This window comes from Stigmatopora nigra, unplaced genomic scaffold, assembly GCF_051989575.1.
Source record: "Stigmatopora nigra isolate UIUO_SnigA unplaced genomic scaffold, RoL_Snig_1.1 HiC_scaffold_27, whole genome shotgun sequence".
NCBI classification, from domain to species: domain Eukaryota; kingdom Metazoa; phylum Chordata; class Actinopteri; order Syngnathiformes; family Syngnathidae; genus Stigmatopora; species Stigmatopora nigra.
The window spans coordinates 1,689,488-1,703,224 of NW_027551606.1; the positions used below are offsets into that span (position 1 = coordinate 1,689,488).

Below are 13,737 nucleotides of genomic sequence, written 5' to 3' on the forward strand. Positions count from 1 at the left end.
TCACCAAACTCCACCTCTCTGTGTTCCAGCAAAATTCCCTGTCACGTCCAACCACAAAGACACCACCTAGCACAAAACCCTCTCCCAAGATGTTCCCCTTGAAGCCGTTTTCAATGGCTCGGAGTCCATTCCGCCACACTCCCCGTGTCAAAATCAGCTTTCTGAAAACTTTTCACTCTCAAAATGAATAAACAACTGTTTCATTATATTTTCCGAGGTGAAGTTTTCTTATTTTCTTGACAAAGTTTATCTTTTAGCAACAGCAAGGTAAAACATTCACCCCATTTTACCCACAGTGCGGTTCACAGGAATATTAAAGGCGAGTGGAACCTCGTCCATATTGATGATATGCTCTGGGCGATCTTTTTCCAGTAATCTTGTTTCTGCAGTATGTGCGGAAAGTGGCCAGCTTTACTTAGTAGTCAGCTGGCAGTTTCTGTGAAATAGTAGTTTGTGTGCGGATTCATAAACCGAAAGCACCAAGAAGGACTGCCTCTAAATTTGTTTATGTAAAGTTTGCAGCTTGCTGTGTATTCCAGCATACACTGTGCAGTACTTAATGTCAAACACAAAAATAGAAAATTAGAAAAAAGAAAAATCAATTCACTCTTTTTAGACATAAATCAGACAAAAATCATTTTTAAGATTCCAAGAAATAAAAGAGCACAATGCTTTATAATAAGCCTTTTTTTGTAGATATGAAAATGGCCTTTTATATATCCCAGCATGCTCCGTGCACTACTACTTGGAGTCGGAGGCTGCTTACTGTAGTTGCGAGCACTTTGGCCTTTTGAAAAAAAGTTGAAGGCTCTTAGTTGCGCCTTATAGTGTGAGAAATACGGTACTGTTGCAAAAAACACAGAAATCAGAAAGTGGACGAATACTTTTTCACAGCACTGTCGATAAATGGTGCTACATAGTATTTCCCATCACGCGCATGAAATTGTGGTCTAAATCTAAGACATTACTTATTACGTCTGTTTGGCTCTTGTGCATGGGAGTAACTGTCAGTCAATTAAGGATGTACCCCGACTTAGGCTCCATCAGCCCTTTATGAGGATAGCTAAATGGTACAGATCACAAGGTGAATACCTGGACTTCAGTGTCTTCAGAAGAAAACTCATGGAGAAGTCTGTCATTCAGGAGGGAAAGGAGCTGATTTGTGGTGCAGGAGCAAGTGACCACATGGGCTACCTTAATGCCTGATTCTCTCAGCCCACGACTTTGGATGAGCTGATGCCGGGCATTACCACCTTTGTAGCCCAGCAAATACCTGAAGGTAGGAAAAATATTTTAAAAAGTGAATTACGATTATTTTTTAAATATACTATTTTGTTGTTGGTCAACAAGAAACAGGTAAAATGACACTTGCCGCAACAGTGGATTCTCAATGAAGTGCAGCTTCCGTTTGAATGTATCCAGCTGTTCACAAAGTTTCAGGCCCTCCACCATGGAGACATTGTCAAGCTCTGAGTCAGAATCACTGCTGAGGCTGCTGCGTATTAGTGAAAACTGCTGAAAGCACTGTGTACATTTTTCCAAAACGATCTTGTATTCTGATGCAAGACCTGCTGGTACTCTTTCCTCCAAAATGTCATAGTGTCTGACAAACGAAAAATCTTTATAGGATTCATAAATATTGATACATTTTAAATCACTCAAAAAATGCACTCACAGTCTAAGACGAGGTTCTACACAACGGACAAAGTAATCAAAGTCATCATCTTCATCTTCTTCATCCCACAGTCTCCAGACATATTTGTAGAAGAATCTAAAAATACAATGGGTATATAGGGTGATTCAAAAAGAAAATGAACACGCAATACAGTAATGCCCGACATATGAGTGCCCCGAAATACATACAATTTGAGATATGAGTAAAATTTCGAGCAAATATTTATCTTGAGGTACGAGACAAATTTTAATATCCGGGCATACAGCGGACGCGACAGGCTGCTCACAAGAACATCATGGGCACTGTCTTTCTGGTCGCAACTCCGTGTGTAATGTCTCTACGAGCCCGGGGCGGAGCGGAGCGTGGCATTTTTTCAGTGTTTTTTTGTCCCCGTTAGTGCAAATGGCGGAGCGATCACTAATCAAGAGTAGTATATACTACTTCTAGTTGGCGAGTGGTCCTATTGTGATGACATTTGTGTGCATCATTTTCGGAATATTTTGAAGGGAAGACAAAAGCAAACAACCCTCGATAGGTTGCATCTGGAAGTCAGAGTGGAAGCGGTGCAAATGAGCCAACCTAGAGAAGAAAGGTATAAAAACTTAAAACAAAATTAGAATTAAGTTTAGTGTAAGGTTAGATTAAACGTATTTTTTTGTGTGTCGGCATTGTAGTTCATTTAAATTTGTTTATTTTATGTTACGAGTGTGTTGCCGTGCAAAAAGTCCCCCCTCTACGAGAGATCCATCTAATGTTAGTACTTTTAAACCACTAGTTATGTCACTTTGTTAATAGGGCGAATTAGAACAAATTAAAAAAACAATTCATTCCAATATCCTGTTTTTGGTGTTTTTTCAGATTTTTCAGAACAAATTTTGTTTTAAGTTAATTTGTATGGGAAACGTATATTTGAGTTACGAATAATAGGCACATATTTTTTCCAGTGTTTTTTTTTATCCCAGTTAGTCAGTGTAGATTGACGGAGGAGCTTGCTCAACAATACGAGAAGAGTGAATACCAACGCTCGTTGGCAAGTGGTCGTGCGTTATCCTACGCACGCCCGCCCGCGCGTATGTGCGTGTGCCTGTGCGCGTGGATGTGTATGTGTCGGTATAGGTATCGTATTTTCACCACCATAAGGCGCACTAAAAAGTCTTTGAAAATATCCAAAATGGACAGGGTATACCCGTATATAGTGCAGGCATGTGTTTATTGCAAGACAATTTCGGTTTGGTTTCTAAGGCCCCCCAAAAATGAATAATACAAATTTACACGCTTACGAAGCTCAGTTCAAACTTCAAGCCATCAATTATGCAGGAAAACATGGGAATAGAGCAGCCAAGTGGGAATTTTAGATCAACAAATCCATGGTTGGCAAATGGAGGAAGTTGGAGAACTACCTTCGCCAAGTAGAGAAGAAGCCGAGTTGATTTGCGACTCCATGCATGAAAAACCAAGTCACGAAACTGAACTCTGAGCTTGCCGTCATTCCTGGAGGCTTAACTAAAGAACTCCAACCACTGGACATCGGCATCAACTGGGCGTTCAAAGCCAAGTTGCGAGCGGCATGAGAACAAAGGATGATAGGTGGCGAACACAGAGTGGGAGGCAGTGGCTAGTTACGCCACTATTTGCGAATGGATTGTGGCCACTTGGACTAACGTGTCTGCTTGCACTGTTCATTTCTTTGGAGCCACATGGCAATGTGAGTGACTCTGACAACGAAGAGGGGGGATTTGGCGTTTTTGATGAATCATTTGGACTATTGTTCAATTCGGACACAGAAAATGAGGACCATTTAGGCAACCGACTGAAATTACAGGGTTTATGCACCTTTTCCCCTGGCCCGACGTTTAGTCGCCGGACGTTTGGTCGCCCGGACGTTTGGTCGCCCGGACGTTTAGTCGCCCGGACGTTTGGTCGCCCGGACGTTTGGTCGCCCGGATGTTTGGTCGCCCGGACATTTTGTCGCCCAGACGTTTGGTCGCCCGGATGTTTGGTCGCCGGACGTTTGGTCACTGGACGTTTGATCGCCGGGCTTTTGGTCGCCAGTCAAATGGTGACAGATTAAGTACTGTTGAAAGCAGCTCTCAACAAGAGTTTAATATCTAAATATCTACTGTTGATTCATGAGAGAGTTTAATATCTAAATTTAGATACTCTCTTTAGAAACTCTTGTGAATATAATTTAAGAGCTTGTTTCAGCAGTACTTGGATATTAAACTCTCTCTCATGAATCAACAGTAGATATTTAGATATTAAACTCTTGTGAATATAATTTTGAGAGTTGGTTTTTTAACAGTACTTAGATATTAAACACAACTTAGTTCTCCATTATCTGCGATGTTAATGTAACAAGAGTAATTTATTTACTAATTCAGAATCTTGAAGTTACAAATTTGAAAGAAAAAAATGTTTTTGTCATAATTATATTAGCATTATTATTATTTTTTTTAATTATGATTAAAAAAATTGTCACATCACCATCCAAGTGACAATATGTTGATATGGTGATATATGATAATGCTTTGAATTCCATTAGGTTATCAATATGCTCCAGCCAAGAATCTACACACCGTTTTTTTTAAAGAAAGTTATTGGATAATTAAGGAACTAATAATAATCTTCCATTATAAATGTCTGTTAAAACACTAATTTGTAAACAAGAATGTAGCAAAAACAGTGTTGCAACATTCATTTTGATAAATCTGCACTGAAATATTCTCAGTCTGGGGAACACAGACATAGAAATTACTTATTTTTATATTTAATAGTTCTATAGTAGATTTCCTCACATGTCTCGATAATTGTTGTCCAACTATATTGCAAGATAATTATGGTTAGGTTAAGTTAAGTTAGAACTTTATTTCATTCCGTATTCAGGAAATTTCTTGGTTGCAGTAGCAAGAAAAACACAAGACAGAGAAGACATTGTTGACCCATTGTACACAGGAAAGCAGCAAAAACACAAATTGAGCAAGAGCGGTTGGAGCTACTGCTACCGGCTGCCACTTGAGGAGCGCCATCTTGGGATCTTGGGATACCGACACAAGAAAAGACTATTATGGTCGTGAACAATGTTCCCTCTAATCTGCGCGTGTGCGTGATTGCGCACTACTCTCGTCTTTTCTGTGCAGCAGCAATCATATGGCGCACAGTGAATAAAATCCCAACTTTTTTTAACCCCTTTCCCCATGATAACACCGTTTACGCGGTAGCCAGTGGCAGTAACGCTGTCCACTCTTATGTTTTTCATGATTTACAGCATGTTTTACATGAAAAATTAGAGGAACATTGTCATGCACATGCTAATGGTAGGAGTGATACTAATGTGCCCATAGCGAGCAATGATGATGTCGCTCACACTGGTACTCAGTGCCTTCAGGGAGGTTGTTACTGCCCAGACCGATGAAAAATTAGAGGGAACATTGGTTGTGAGCCTTGTATCACATGGATTGATGTATTTCAACACAATGAAAAAACATACCTAAGATGTTCAATACCCAAAGCCTTCTGCTCCTGTTCTCCTGACTCATCATACAAAATCTGAAGTTCCATCAGGGGGACCTTGTGCTGAGTTGCTTCCAACAACGCTGCAATGACTTCTTCATTAATTGCACAGTCCCTGACCTCACACTGTAGAGGAAGCACAAGCTCCACACATGCCTTCAGTTCGCTGAAGTCCACATCAGACACCTAAAACAGGGAAGTGTATATTATCACGTATTTTACTAAATAACACAGCATCATGAAAGTCAAAAAGGATGCTGCAAGAGTAGCTCCATTAGGTAGACAGATTTCAATGTTAACCGTTTGCCTTTGAAATATATACACATTCAAAATGTCAAATGCATGTGTAGGTGCCTCTGTCTTGGTAATTTCCAATCAGTGTTGTTTTTTTATAACTGCACTGGATATATATGGATATATGTGGATATATGTGGACAAATGCGTGGACATATGCGTGGACATATGCGTGGACATATGCGTGGACATATGCGTGGACATATGCGTGGACATATGCGTGGACATATGCGTGGACATATGCGTGGACATATGCGTGGACATATGCGTGGACATATGCGTGGACATATGCGTGGACATATGCGTGGACATATGCGTGGACATATGCGTGGACATATGCGTGGACATATGCGTGGACATATGCGTGGACATATGCGTGGACATATGCGTGGACATATGCGTGGACATATGCGTGGACATATGCGTGGACATATGCGTGGACATATGCGTGGACATATGCGTGGACATATGCGTGGACATATGCGTGGACATATGCGTGGACATATGCGTGGACATATGCGTGGACATATGCGTGGACATATGCGTGGACATATGCGTGGACATATGCGTGGACATATGCGTGGACATATGCGTGGACATATGCGTGGACATATGCGTGGACATATGCGTGGACATATGCGTGGACATATGCGTGGACATATGCGTGGACATATGCGTGGACATATGCGTGGACATATGCGTGGACATATGCGTGGACATATGCGTGGACATATGCGTGGACATATGCGTGGACATATGCGTGGACATATGCGTGGACATATGCGTGGACATATGCGTGGACATATGCGTGGACATATGCGTGGACATATGCGTGGACATATGCGTGGACATATGCGTGGACATATGCGTGGACATATGCGTGGACATATGCGTGGACATATGCGTGGACATATGCGTGGACATATGCGTGGACATATGCGTGGACATATGCGTGGACATATGCGTGGACATATGCGTGGACATATGCGTGGACATATGCGTGGACATATGCGTGGACATATGCGTGGACATATGCGTGGACATATGCGTGGACATATGCGTGGACATATGCGTGGACATATGCGTGGACATATGCGTGGACATATGCGTGGACATATGCGTGGACATATGCGTGGACATATGCGTGGACATATGCGTGGACATATGCGTGGACATATGCGTGGACATATGCGTGGACATATGCGTGGACATATGCGTGGACATATGCGTGGACATATGCGTGGACATATGCGTGGACATATGCGTGGACATATGCGTGGACATATGCGTGGACATATGCGTGGACATATGCGTGGATATATGCGTGGACATATGCGTGGACATATGCGTGGACATATGCGTGGACATATGCGTGGACATATGCATGGACATGCGTGGACATGCGTGGACATGCGTGGACATGCGTGGATATGTATAGATGGGGATGTATGGATATGTATGGATATGTATGGATATGTATGGATATGTATGGATATGTATGGATATGTATGGATATGTATGGATATGTATGGATATGTATGGATATGTATGGATATATATGGATATATATGGATATATATGGATATATATGGATATATATGGATATATATGGATATATGTGGATATATATGGATATATGTGGATATATATTATTATCATCAGACATAGGCATTGTCGTCATCATTGACTTGACAAAAAGCCTAGTAGTCATCATACCCTCAGTTCCGTATGACGAAATTGTATAGTGCTTCTCCACAGGTCCGCCATCTCAGGCAAGACCCCTTAACTGACATATTCAGACTTGTTTGCACTCCGCCACGATGGAAACATCGCATCACCTCTTGAGCTCCATCAATCCGGCGACTGCAAGTTGCCTCACCGATGCTAACAAGAATAAAATGTATCACTTACCTCTCACTGTCTTCTTACTTACCCTCCCTCAGTTCGCCTGTAGAAGGCAGATCCACGCCAAAAATTGTGGGTAATGGATCGGGCGTTTGTCGGAGTGGTTGTTGTCGTAGTTTAGCTTAGCCGCAATGGCCGCCCGGCATCCGCTTCCCTGCCTCCTTTTTCTTCGCTGTCTACGGCGTACTTCGGGTGGGTTGGATATCCTCGGAGATCCCGGAGGTCTCCGGATGTTCTTGGGGATATCGAAGGTCAGTCCGTAGTAAGTTGTGAAATTGGGTGTCTTGCCTTTCAACGAACGAACTGGAGAGCAATGAGCCGCTGCGCCCGAGCGTGCCGCCATCTTGAACTCCACTATGGATATATATGCGGATATGTAGGCGGATATGTAGGCGGATATGTAGGCGGATATGTAAGCGGATATGTAGGCGGATATGTAGGCGGATATGTAGGCGGATATGTAGGCGGATATGTAGGCGGATATGTAGGCGGATATGTAGGCGGATATGTAGGCGGATATGTAGGCGGATATGTAGGCGGATATGTAGGCGGATATGTAGGCGGATATGTAGGCGGATATGTAGGCGGATATGTAGGCGGATATGTAGGCGGATATGTAGGCGGATATGTAGGCGGATATGTAGGCGGATATGTAGGCGGATATGTAGGCGGATATGTAGGCGGATATGTAGGCGGATATGTAGGCGGATATGTAGGCGGATATGTAGGCGGATATGTAGGCGGATATGTAGGCGGATATGTAGGCGGATATGTAGGCGGATATGTAGGCGGATATGTAGGCGGATATGTAGGCGGATATGTAGGCGGATATGTAGGCGGATATGTAGGCGGATATGTAGGCGGATATGTAGGCGGATATGCAGGCGGATATGCAGGCGGATATGCAGGCGGATATGCAGGCGGATATGCAGGCGGATATGCAGGCGGATATGCAGGCGGATATGCAGGCGGATATGCAGGCGGATATGCAGGCGGATATGCAGGCGGATATGCAGGCGGATATGCAGGCGGATATGCAGGCGGATATGTAGGCGGATATGCAGGCGGATATGTAGGCGGATATGTAGGCGGATATGTAGGCGGATATGTAGGCGGATATGTAGGCGGATATGTAGGCGGATATGTAGGCGGATATGTAGGCGGATATGTAGGCGGATATGTAGGCGGATATGTAGGCGGATATGTAGGCGGATATGTAGGCGGATATGTAGGCGGATATGTAGGCGGATATGTAGGCGGATATATACGGATATATACGGATATAAACGGGCATATGGACATATGGATAAATATTAGCTCAATAGAAAAGGAATCAATAAATACAGCCAATGAAATAGATTGTTTATAATGAGCCTGTCGGGATTGCAATAAATCTGTTTTCGCACAGTAAATAAAAATGGGATGAGTAATATTCACGGCTGCGATTTATCAGTGTGCTGCTGCTCTCAGCATGCATACATGTTTAAACTTAGCCAGTTGATTGCATATTGAGGCATACAAAAAACAAAACATTGATATTACACACTGGAGCATTAGCATTACTACAGTGAGGCTCATGGTGAAAAAATATCTAGAAATGTACCATATTTTCAGACATAGGGCGCACTTAAACGTCTACAATTTTCTCTAAAATGATCAATGTGCCAATCAGTCGGTGCGCCTTGTTTGTGCACTAAATTACATTTTTGTATGGCCCTGACCACTGAGTGACTGGTTTATTTAATGCCAGCAAGCTACTTATTGCGATCAACTCAACTGACATTCAAAAATAGCCTCCCCGGGCATTCCAAGCATTACGGTAAATCCATTCAAAACATCCCAGGGGAGTGGCAAGGTTTTTGACTTCTGTGTGCTCGCAGCACCTTTAACCCTCAAAAACACTAAGTATTCAAAGAAAGAGCATATTTTAGATATACAGAGGAAATGACTGACGTGAATGACAACAGAATGCAGCGAGTAGGAACGCATGTTAAGTGGATTGAAGCCATGGATCGAACATGATTTAACAGCTTTGCTAACGGCTTGGGAGTGATGAATGCCGGATGGCCAACAGAGTAGTTCGGGTGGTAGCGTTGCAAGAAATATATGACGATTTGGAATGAATTGTCGATGCCGATCTAACAGCAAGGACAATTAAAGACTTGGGAGTGATGCATGTCGTAAGGTACAATGGATTGTGGATGACTGGGCTCAAGTGTCGGCCAGCACTGTTGCTCGAGCTTTCGAACAGAAAAACTAAAAACTCAAAATATACCCGCAACTGAGACTGCGCCCGATCAGACGGTGCCTTTTATAGGTGTGAAAATATGTTTTTTTTAAATGCTGGTTATATGTATGTAATGTTTTAATATTTAAATATAATACTGTTCTAAACAGCAAGTACAGTACTCACAATAGAAATAGTTCTAGAGAAATAGTGCTTGATGTGAAAAAAAAAAGTTGGGAAACACTGCTTTAAAGATATGTTTTGTCATTCTTGGAACACTTGAACAGAATAATCTTGAACAGAAAACTGCTGTCTCTGTTGGAACCAACAAATACACTATATCAGGGGCGGCCAACCCGCGGCTCGCGAGCCGCATGCGGCTCTTTGCCCGGTTTCATGTGGCTCTTACGTCCATATCAAAGTTTGTATTTGTGTTATATTTTTATTTGCGTGTGCGCTTCGCTTGAGTTCAATACGGTATTTTCGTCCAATGCGCATGTGCTTGGGATGAAAATGCCTCAAAGTTTCCCAGTAGGAGCAAGGTCATTTGAGTAAACGTTTTTAACAGAGTGGGAGAGCTTCCGTGAACCAGAAGCAACAACGAACAGCGTCGCGCACACAAAAAGTCTCCCAAAGATCGAGCGTCGGCTGAAAAAGCCACACCCCCTGCGAGGCAAACCAAGGCGAGAGTGCTCACCCGGGAGCAGCCAATAGGAGAGCGAGGTGTACACCCACGTGGTGGGCGCGCTATAAAAGCCATTCATAATAAATGACAGCTCACAAGGAGCGAATGTTGCGCAAAAATAGGCTCTGATTTCATGACAGAAGTCCCACTAAGTAACATGCATAGTAAAAGAAACACACTATTGTAAATTATTATATTTTTGTTTGTGGACTTGGTTGAACTGAGAGTTTGTCTGTGTGAGACAGTGCACACAATGTTCATTGTTGATAATGACTGGCCTGTGCTGTTAGTACTGTAGGAGTCAATTTATTTCATTACTATGCTGGTGTGTGACATTTACAATAAATCTGGCTGAGCAAAGGTATGTGTGTGATGTGGCTCTTTGCGGTAACACAGTAAAAAATGTGGCTCTTTGCGGTAACACGGTAAAAAATGTGGCTCTTGGTCTCTGACTCGTTGGCCACCCCTGCACTATATTCTCTTCAACAAGCCATTTTGTTTAGTAAGTTGACCATTTTTTTAATTCAAAATTGCTCCATGTATTATATTTTTCCCTTTAAAATAATTCAGGTATAACTAAATAAAAATAGAATGATGTTATCCTACCTCCACCAGAACATCAAACAAATCAGCAGACCAGAGAGCTTGCCAACCAAATGACGGTACCACATTTTTCAAGTAGTCAGCAGTGAAGGACTTGACCTCTGAGGGCTTGCAGTCCCCTAATCATTAAAAAAAGGATGAATAAAAAAGTAAGTGTTTCTCATATGAAGGTATGCATGACAATTAACCAAGGAGACATGTTTGGCAAACTAACAATGCTTTCTCAAGAAATCAGGAAATACAGTGGTACCTCGACATACAGTGGTACCTCAACATACAGTGGTACTTCGACATACAGTGGTACCTCGACGTACAGTGGTACCTCGACATACAGTGGTACCTCGACATACAGTGGTACCTCGACATACGAGCAATTTGAGATACGAGTAAAATTTCAGGCAAATATTTATTGTGAATACGGGACAAATTTTGAATATGAACATACAGCAGAAGCGAGAGGCTGCTCATACGAACAACATGAGCACTGTTGCATTTTTTCAATGTTTTTTTTCGCCCGTTAGTCAGTGCGAATGGCGGAGCGATCACTAATACGAGGAGTATTTAGTACTTCTCGTTGGCAAGTGGTCCTATGAGATGAGATAAAAGCAAACAACCCCTGATAGGTTGTGTGGAGTATGGAATGTATTCTTATGCTTTTTATTATATCAATTGGTTTATTTAGTGTAGTCACTAGAATTTATATTTGCATAGCCTAGTGGAAATTTCCATCATGACACCTATTAGTTGGGGGAGCGTCATATACCATGACACGCCCATTCCTTTGTTCACATTTTCCCGCCTAATGTTTGTACCAATGCCGCATGATCTTTTGTTAATAAATCTAGCTTATCTGTTGGGGGTTGCTAGGGATTCGAACTGGTCAGGCTGGGGGATGAACACATCTCCCAGCGCTGGCTACTCTGACCCTCTCCTTCCACTAAAGTCTAGTAAATCTCATCATGACTGTCTCTGTGTGCTTCCTCTGATCCGAAGATATTGAATGTATATGGATTATATCCCACAGGTTGCATCAGAGTGGAGGCGGTGAAAATAGAGCCAACCTAGAGAAGAAAGGTATAAAAACTTAAAACAAAATTGGAATTAAGTTTAGTGTATGGTTAGATTATACTTATTTTTGATTGTGTCTGCATCGTAGTTCAATAAAATTTGTTTGTTATGTTACGAGCGCGTTGTCGTGCAAAAAGACCCCCCTTCTCTCCCCTCCGCAAAATCCATCTAATTTTAATACTTTTAAACCATTAGTTATTTGTTACTTTATTAATAGGGCGAATTAGAACATTTTTTAAAAAAAATCCAATCCAATATCCTGTTTTTGGTGTTTTTTTCAGAGGGTTGGAACAAATTAATCTGTTTTAAGTTCATTTCTATGGGAAACGTATATTTGAATTACGAGTAAATCAACATATGAGCTCAGTCTCGGAACAAATTAAGCTTGTATCTTGAGGTACCACTGCACATATAATTTGCCAATGTAGGAAGGTGTTAAGCACCATAAGATTTTTTGGTCCCTGTATAATTTTAAAATATAGCCAGAGTTGACTTTCTCTTTTTAGTTTTTTTTTTAATTGTTTCAAATGAACCAAAGTGACAACGCGGAATTCATAACAAACTAAAATATAAATTATACATAAAACATGGAGAAAGATTACAGCACCACACTACTTTGACAAGCAGATGAAAGAAAATTGGCCTATCATTCACAATAACTATACAAAATAAGTTGACTGATTTGAAAACAATGACCTATTTTAAAAAGTGATTTTTACATTTTTCTTTGTCTTGAACACCTGTCCTCAAAGGTTTTCTGTAATCGTGCCCATCCAATTGCTTAAATTTTTTTATGAAACATTTTATGGTCAGCTAACAAAATCATGGTCATTATTTTTAATGCAATGGTATAAACCATTGTTCTTACCTAGTATGTAGTCCTGGTAGGCTTTGAACCTCTCATAGAACAGTAAATGGCTTGTTTGAAATGTGTCTGGTAAACTTGCATTAATGCGTGCATGTCTCTGGAGCTGGGTTCTTCTCTTATGATCATTCAAGATGTCTGAGCCACTGTTGTTGTGATCGTCATCAACCTTATCACTTCCAACTCGGTTTTCTTTCTCCTCGTCGTTGAAAAGACCTGCATTTATAATTGCAAATGTATATTTCGTCCAGCAATGTGAATATGGAGAGATGGAGAGACAGAGGGTTAGATAGAGATAGAGAGGGAGATAGAGATCGAGAGAGAGAGAGCGCTGTGGGTGTGTGTGTGAGTGTGAGGATGTGTGTGAGTGTGTGGATGTGTGTGTGCGTGTATGTGTGTGTGTGCGTGTGTGTGTGTGTGTGTGTGCGTGTGTGCGTGTGTGCGTGTATGTGCGTGTATGTGCGTGTATGTGCGTGTATACATATAGAGAGATAGAGAGACGGGGAGAGACGGGGGGAGAGACGGGGGAGAGACGGGGGGAGAGACGGGGGAGAGACGGGGGGAGAGAAGGGGGGAGAGACGGGGGGAGAGAGGGGGGGACGGGGGGGAGAGAGAGGGAGGAGAGAGAGAGAGAGAGAGAGAGAGAGAGAGAGAGAGAGAGAGAGAGAGAGAGAGAGAGAGAGAGAGAGAGAGAGAGAGAGAGGGGGGGGGGGGGGGGGGGGAGACGGGGGAGAGAGGGGGAGAGACGGGGGGGAGAGAGAGAGAGAGAGAGAGAGATACACGCACAACCCACATACGCTCACAACATACACACACACACCGTACACACACACAACGCACACACACACGTGTACACTAACACGACGTGCACACCAACACAACGTGCACACCAACACAATGTGCAC

At 42.3% G+C, this 13,737-nt stretch overlaps 1 protein-coding gene across 1 annotated transcript in view; it reads right to left on the reverse strand.

Moving 5' to 3' along the window:
* shcbp1 (SHC SH2-domain binding protein 1) overlaps nucleotides 1-13,737 on the reverse strand; it is a 29,391-nt gene that overhangs the window by 15,015 nt on the left and 639 nt on the right. Inside the window, exons 2-7 of the mRNA XM_077711695.1 lie at nucleotides 12,836-13,048; nucleotides 10,903-11,018; nucleotides 5,163-5,371; nucleotides 1,676-1,771; nucleotides 1,373-1,603; nucleotides 1,093-1,273 (exon numbers count right to left, since the gene is read on the reverse strand). Of these exons, the coding sequence (XP_077567821.1) occupies nucleotides 1,093-1,273; nucleotides 1,373-1,603; nucleotides 1,676-1,771; nucleotides 5,163-5,371; nucleotides 10,903-11,018; nucleotides 12,836-13,048 (1,046 nt within the window). The remainder of the gene's footprint in view (nucleotides 1-1,092; nucleotides 1,274-1,372; nucleotides 1,604-1,675; nucleotides 1,772-5,162; nucleotides 5,372-10,902; nucleotides 11,019-12,835; nucleotides 13,049-13,737) is intronic.